Source organism: Lissotriton vulgaris, chromosome 7 (assembly GCF_964263255.1).
Source record: "Lissotriton vulgaris chromosome 7, aLisVul1.2, whole genome shotgun sequence".
Classification (NCBI taxonomy): Eukaryota; Metazoa; Chordata; class Amphibia; order Caudata; family Salamandridae; genus Lissotriton; species Lissotriton vulgaris.
In genome coordinates, this window is record NC_141695.1 from 76,228,657 (window position 1) to 76,236,378 (window position 7,722).

Consider the following 7,722-nt stretch of genomic DNA (forward strand, 5'->3'; position numbering starts at 1 on the left):
ATTGGTCGAGGGTCAGGATCTGGGGGCATGAGGTCCACTGGGGGGCGGTGCTTTACTCCTGGGTTGGGAGGGAATTGGCGGAGCGGCAGAGTATTGAGTGGGCTTTCGGATTTTGGCCAGGGTGGATAGGGTTTCGTTCAGGCCTCGTATCAAGATTTCAAGCTGAGATTCTAGGAGGTTGAGGCATTGCGGCATGTTATCCATGGTGGGAGGAAGGGTGTCAAGGACAGCACTGCCCGCGGGGGGAGGTGTGAGGTCCAGTCATGTTGGTTAATGGGTGAGGAACTACCCGGATTGTTCTGAGAGGGTTCATGGGTAGGAGGAGAACTGGCTGTGGCCGAGAGTCACTCCTCATTTGGGTTTGGGGGCGGGGAGGGGTTGTGGGGAGGCTGAGCTTGGGGGTAATGCTCCTATCTGGATGGCTGGTTGGAATGGGAGGGGAGGCCAGGTTGGACGGGGATGGATCATTAATCAGAGGAGCAAAGTGGCTACAAGTGCCTCTGGAGGGCAGGGGGGATCGCAGAGAGGGCGCGAGAGGGGTCCGTTGCCTTGTTTGTTGTTGGAAGCTCCTTGGGTGAGGGGGAGGGGTCAGGCCATGTTGTGTATTGTGCAAGGGTGACTTTTTTAGCGAGAGGAAAAGGGAGTCGAAGACCTTGAGGTTATCGCTCTTATCCTGTATCAAGACAGTGCCATTCTCGTAAATGGTTTTATGGTCTGGTGTTTCGAGAGAGAGATCGTTAGTTTGTGGCTATGGGCTATGATGGTAGTTTCAATACAAAATAATTATCAATTAATATTTAATTAACAATAAATTAATTATCAATACCAATACATATTAATCATACATTACTTAATTATAATACATTACTTCACACCCTTTTCCCCTATAACAAAAAACAACCAGCTCCTAAACTAAATTAACAAAATTATTATATTTATCAATTAATCAATTAATACTAATTAATTACCAATTAACAATCAATAAACAATACATTCATCCCCTGTAAACCTAGAACCTGCTCCAATGAAAAAAGAACACAATTAAGATAATTATCAATCAATACATTAATAAACAATTTACCAATTAATTAACAATAAATTAATTATCAATCCTAATAAATAAAAATTCATCAATACTAAATTACAATTAAATTACTTCCCACCCTATTTCCCTATAAACCCCCAACCCGCTACAGAACTAAAATGCAAAATTTAATTACAAATAATTAATCATTTCTAGAAATCCTGATTTAATTTACTATAAATATATCACTTCCCACCCTATTTCCCTATAGACCCACAACCCGCTACAGTACTAAAACGCAGGCCTTCACAGTGCATTTAATGGTGGAGGCTTTTACTTCCAATTTAGGGCTTGTGTACCAATCAGTGAGCTAATTGTTGTATCTATCTCCACCGGAACGTGCTGCACATGTAGGGTCAGGAAATACCAGTAGTAAGAAAAGTGTGCCAGGGTACACAGATAGTATAGCTCTGGATTTGGAGCCTCAACAGCCCCCTTTGGGTAGAATGACCATTTTCTTGGGGCCTTAATGTCTCACTATGGACAATGGAAGGGCTATCCAGCAATCAGCTTGCACCATGATCTTTGTGATGGCCACTATATTGTTGCGTATTACCAAATGTGAGTTGTAGTGCACCCAGATGCCTAGAAATTTAAGGGAATCAATACATGTAATGGGGTGACCCTGTCAGGTCAGCACGAACGGAAAGTGAAGGAGGCGACCCGCGTGTGTTAGAAATACAAAGGAGCAAGTTTACAACCATCTGTATAGACTATATCAATACAGAGGTGTAATGAACATTTAGCCGGCCTGATTAACACGGACCGACAATACGATTCAAGAGGGAGAGACCAGGACTCCATGCGGAGCTAGGTCTGCAAGAGGCTGTCCCATATATATATATACAGTCCTGATGAAGACCAGCACCTGATGCGTGAAAACACCGCATCGCCCCCCCTAGGGTCAAAACGTCGACGCAATCCTCTCCTTTGGCGTGAACAAACTATTCAAAATCCTGTAGGATCCAAGATCTAATTGATGTGTCTACAGGATGATTGTATATGTATAGTTGTTTAACCCAAAAGTATATGAAGTAACACATTTTACTTGGTGTTTTTAGTATTACTCTAGCACAAAGTTTTTGTGCCTTATATGTTTTAAATGTTCGTTAGGGACAGTGATTGAAGTATTTTGTGTTCACATGTGAAAGATTTGAGTAAAATTTGCTTTCATTTTTCTTTATGGTCAGTGAGTTTTGTTTGTGAATGTATTAGTACACCTGTCTTGATATCCTGGTTAGGTACGAGACTGAAGAAAGGAAACATTGAAATACTAAAACAGTGTGTATTTCTGTCCGACAGAACCATTATTACTTTATTTATTTTTTAGAAATTTAAGGGAGTCCATTTGAATAGGAAATATGATGAGAAGATTTTCATGTTGTTAGTGACTAGGAAGATTTAGGGTTTTCTGATGGTTAATAATATTGATCCATGTGGGTATGTTAACACAAAAATATTCGAGTTTGGGTAGTATGATCATGTTCATGATGCCTCTACATCTCACAATTGACAGCAGGAGCGCTATCTATGATTCAACCTGATCGTCTATCTTTGTGATGGCCAACCTGTAGTTGTCCCATGTAACCGGATGCAAGTCTTACTTTATCTTTACCTTCATTGGCAAATGCAACACTGTATCATTTTCTTTGGAGATCAGAAGATCAGAAGACACTTTCTCCTCTTACAAAAAACTTAGAAAACATGGCTATCTTAGACAAAGTAGGACTCTTTACCAGCCATTGCAATAGCTGTGTTTCTGTTGGACTAGCACCTTGAAACCAGGGGTGGGTGGACGTTCGATATTTCCCTCTACAAAGGTCCATGGAGTTACCCAAAAATGTAACGAGATTTTGTGGATTTCCTCACGTTGCTGCTTTTTTGTATGCTGTGATGCTCGTACTAATTTTTAGCACCCGGTACCTGTGCTGCATTGTAAAATCAGCAAAACGAATAGGTTTTCAACCTGAGCAGCAGTTTTCTCACTGTGAGGGGCACCTTTCTCAATGCAAGCTGTTGCAGCCTGCCATGACCACCTGTGTTGTGAAACTCGCTGAGAGGTAGTATAACACTTGATTTTCTCACTAGCATGCGCCATCAAACTATTGGTGAGCTGCACGCAAGAAAAATCTCCACCACACGCTGATTGGTGGGGTTTATCGGAAACTCCAACTCCAAAAAGAAAAGCCAAAACACCACTAACTTTACCAGAGGAGCAGAGCTTACAACCCACTCTACTTGAAACCCCTTGCTGATATGTGCTCTCCATCACTTGAAATTGAGTTGCTGTGCATTATATTAATTTGTTGCAATGGTCCTGAAATCTACGAAGAGGAAAGAAGTTGAAAGTGCTTGAATCCATGAAAATATGTGGGTTAATATTTTCCAAAATGCAGGGTTAACTTAATACAAGCAAATGGAAAACAAAAAACTACGTGGGTGAAGCTGGGTCTTTGCTGCTCCAATAGGAGCAATGAATTGCTAAGCAAATCCAAAGGCTTTCAGAATTCTGGGGCCTTTCTCAAAGTACAGCTGAACATCAGTGGCTGCATAGGCATGACCTTTACTGGCTGAAGTCAACGCACAATGAGGCAAAAACAAAAGGTAGGAGAATTTTCTTCAACAATATGAGAGTTGCCAGGCCTCCATGACAATGATGTCCAATCAATTTTTTTTTAAATAAATAAACATTCAAACTGGGGAATTGCTTCTGTAAAACAAAATGGTTGCAAACAAGATGACCTCACATTAGCAACACTGTTCTTGTTCCTTTTTGTGACTGCCAACCTTTAATGGGGGACATGAACAGTAAGAAAACAGAGTTGAAGCACTGCCATAAATATTGTGGGACTTATGATGTGGTTAAGCTAGTGGTCCTGTGGCCGTATAACTTTGTGGGGTAAACGTTGACAGCTGGAGCTCCACTATCAGAAACAAAGTTGCCCCACTTTGATTTAGAACCCTGAAATAAGCAGAAGAGACATCCATGAATTTTTGGCAAATGGCTCTTTTACATACAGCACTAATGGCCCTGATGCTGTAAGTACTCTTACTCTTGCCAACATCATTGGTTAATCATAGGACATATACAAATATGCATATGTATCATATAGGAATAGGAAGCTCAATGAGAAGCTAAACAAATAAAACAGACATTAAAACGCTTTGCGGTCATAGTCTATCTTGAGTTTTTCATCAGCACATTTTTTAGCTCTCTATTTTTCAAACTGTATATAATGGGGTTACACAGTGGAGTGAGTGCAGTGTAGGTCAAAGATAATATCTTGTTGTCTTTCATTGAATAGGCTGATGTTGGTCGCATATATGTAGAACAAATGGATCCATAGAACAAAACAACAACAGTGAAGTGTGAGGCACATGTTGAAAACGACTTCCTCCTTCCTTCTGTAGACTTGATTTTCAGGACAGCTGAAATTATGTTGACATAAGATGTGATAACTAAAATAAATGACAACACTGCCACTGTTGCACCAAGAATGTAGGTCTGAATCTCAAGAGCATGAGTGCTAGAACAGGAGATCTTCATCAGAGCTGTCACATCACAAAAGAAGTGGTTGATTGTGTGGGTTGCACAGAATGATAGTTTAGACATTAATACTGTGTGTGGTGTTGGATCTATGAGACCAACTAGCCAGCATCCAGCTGTCAACCCAATACACACAGCCCTATTCATGATGGTCAAATAACGCAGGGGTTGGCAGATCGCCACATACCTGTCATAAGCCATGACTGTGAGGAAAAAGAATTCTGTGGAGGCTATGCCAACAAAAAAGTGCATCTGGAGCAAGCATTCTGTGAGAGAGATGAATGTGCCATTAAGAAAGAAGCGAGCCAGCATTGGGGGGAAAATAATTGAGGTGTAAGTGATGTCAATGAGGGCCAGGTTTGTGAGGAAGAAGTACATAGGAGAGTGCAGTTGTGAACTACAGCAAATTGCTGTGACAATAAGAAGATTTCCAGTCAGAGTAATCAGGTAAATCAGTACAAAAGCAACAAAAAGCATAACTTGAATCTGAGGAAAGTCTGAAAACCCTACAATAAGAAACTTTTCCACCAAGGTTAGATTCTGTTCAATCATTTTCCCAGAGATACAGCTCTGCTGTGATACCTGAAAGGAAAAACATAAATTCATAGTTATTGCTTTCTGATTATTTGATTAAATATTAATGTAAACATTTTGGGACTCATTTAGGATTTAGCGTTCATTGCACATCCCTCATTTTTTTGGAGTACGATTAAACAACGGAATTATCCTACAGTAACATCCTCATTGGGGTGGAAATTGTATTTCATAATATTTAGAGTCTTCTCCAAGAACAAGACCATTCTCAGTACCATCCAAACTCTAACTGAGGTCCTTCATTATCTTTGTAACCCTTCATTTTTCTTTTCAAGTTCTGGAACTTGTAGCATCCATATTAAACTCTCATTAAGTGCATCCCTCCAATATGTGGTCACAGTACATAAAAAGGTATTTTGTCATAAAATATCTTCATTCAATTGCTAGCACATTTCCTAAACTGGTTCTCAGCCTTCCAAAGATGCTATTGTAAGTGCTTCATATGTGGTTTCTAATCCTAAATTCAGCTTCTTAATTACAAGTATTTTTGAGTAGAATTATAACATTAAATGGCAATAAAAAGTGTCTGTCCTGCCGGAGAGGTACATGGATATCATCATAGATGTCTTTATGTATTGTGATTGAACGAATTCCTCCTAAAACTTCTTCAGCCCACAGCTAGATCATTTTCATTCCATAGTGATGCACATCCAGAATAAAATATACCTAATTTTGCAGTGACAAATAAGTATCATAGTTCAAAGCAAAAGTTAATGACTCTACAGGAACAGTTTCAACACATGAACACATGCACATAACTTTGATTCAGGAAAGATATGTGCTGGTGATTGCTCATCGCTGTTGGGAAAATTCAAGTTAACATCAGCAAACATGCAAAGATTTGCATCAAACTTTGACTAGGTCACACTTTGCCCATGAAGTATTCCTTGGGCCTAAATTATTTCAACATTATGACAAAAAGGAAATCTGAAGGGGGGGTGGGGGGCTTGCATCAGGGAATTGCAATAAATGCATGCTGTGGCTCCTTCATCCCTGGTTATTTCACTGGTGCAGCTGCTCATTACATGCAGCTTTGAGTTATTGCGGGGCATAGTCCACTCGCATGAAGCAAAGATGCATGTCAAATTGCTCCCAATAGTGTATGGGAGACTTCTGTGGCACACTTTTGCAGAGCAGCAGAAGGCTGCTGACCTGAGTGGTTTGCCCAGACGTGGGTCCCTTGCTCACTCTACCACTGAATTAAAGATAGCCTTGCTGATGAGGATTATGAACCCGAAACCGGTCCCAGGTTGCTTGTTTCCAGTCCAGGGAAGACATGGCTTGGCAATACGGGATGGACTGTTCCCATGAGGCCCGGGTTCAGACTGATTTGCATATGGCCATGTCTGAACTGGGGTGGTGGAGTGAGCTATAGAGAGGTGATGGATTAAACCCAGATCAGGTGACTGGGGGTGAGTGTTTAATTTGTTCAAACGCTCTGTCCATCATCCCCTTTGGTATCGCTTTGTTCTCCCTGAGTTGGCAGGGTATGCCCAGACGTGGGTCCCTTGCTCACTCTACCACTGGATTAAAGATAGCCTGGCTGATGAGGATTATGAATCCGAAACCGGTCCCAGGATGCTTGTTTCCGGTCCAGGGAAGACATGGCTTGGCAGTTCGGGCTGGACTGTTCCCATGAGGCCCAGGTTGAGACTTATTTGCATATGGCCATGTCTGAACTGGGAGTGTGGAGTGAGCTATAGATAGGTGATGGATTAAACCCAGATCAGTTGACTGGGGGTGAGTGTTTGATTTGTTCAAACGCTCCGTCCATCATCCCCTTTGGTATCGCCCTGCATCAGCACTGAGACCGCATTTGCACTGAGACCTATGAGGGGTAGAGAGGGCCTTTAGGAAACGGAGGAGGTGGTGGCACTCCCTGGGCTGCTGTAGTGCCCAGAGAAAGCTTTGCGACTGTGATCTGCACTGAAGAGCGGCTGTCCACATTGTCGGACGTCTGACTGATGCGAGCAGCTGTGGCAGATCACTGCCTGTGCAAAGGCAGACAGCGAGGCACGGCCAACTACTATTGCAGACTCAGTGATCCATCCAATGGACTCAGTAATAGGAGGTGGCAGGCCCCTACGGGAGCACGCCCATGGACCTTGACATATTGAGGTTTGCACTGTTATTCACACCTGCTCTTGATGCAGCACAGATAACCTCAGGAGGAGGTTTTGCCTGCTCTGTGAGACCTTATACACTGTTGTGGGGGTTTCCTGGCTGACCGCCTATATTTTATGAAGTCCTACAATGAGCTGCAACCTACAGAAATGAGGCATAATACTGATGTATTGGGAAAGAGCCTGCTCCTTAAGGGCCTACTACTGCTACCAATGTTTCCTGGGTACAGATCAGTCAATAAATCAGGATTTAGGGAGTGTGGCTAATCACCGGTGAGGGTAGCCAGGAGCTGGAATCTACCTGCAATCAGTGAAAGAGCCAGGTCTTGCGTCCCTTTTTAAATTCCATGAGAGTGGATGTTGTTCGGAGGTGG

At 42.1% G+C, this 7,722-nt stretch overlaps 1 protein-coding gene across 1 annotated transcript; it reads right to left on the minus strand.

Annotated features, from left to right (window-relative positions):
* Positions 1-4,262: 4,262 nt before the first annotated feature.
* LOC147700809 (olfactory receptor 8H1-like) lies at positions 4,263-5,183 on the minus strand. The gene has a single exon (XM_086929243.1). The coding sequence runs from the start codon at positions 5,181-5,183 to the stop codon at positions 4,263-4,265; it is 921 nt and encodes a 306-aa protein (XP_086785369.1).
* Between the last annotated feature and the right edge of the window lie 2,539 nt (positions 5,184-7,722).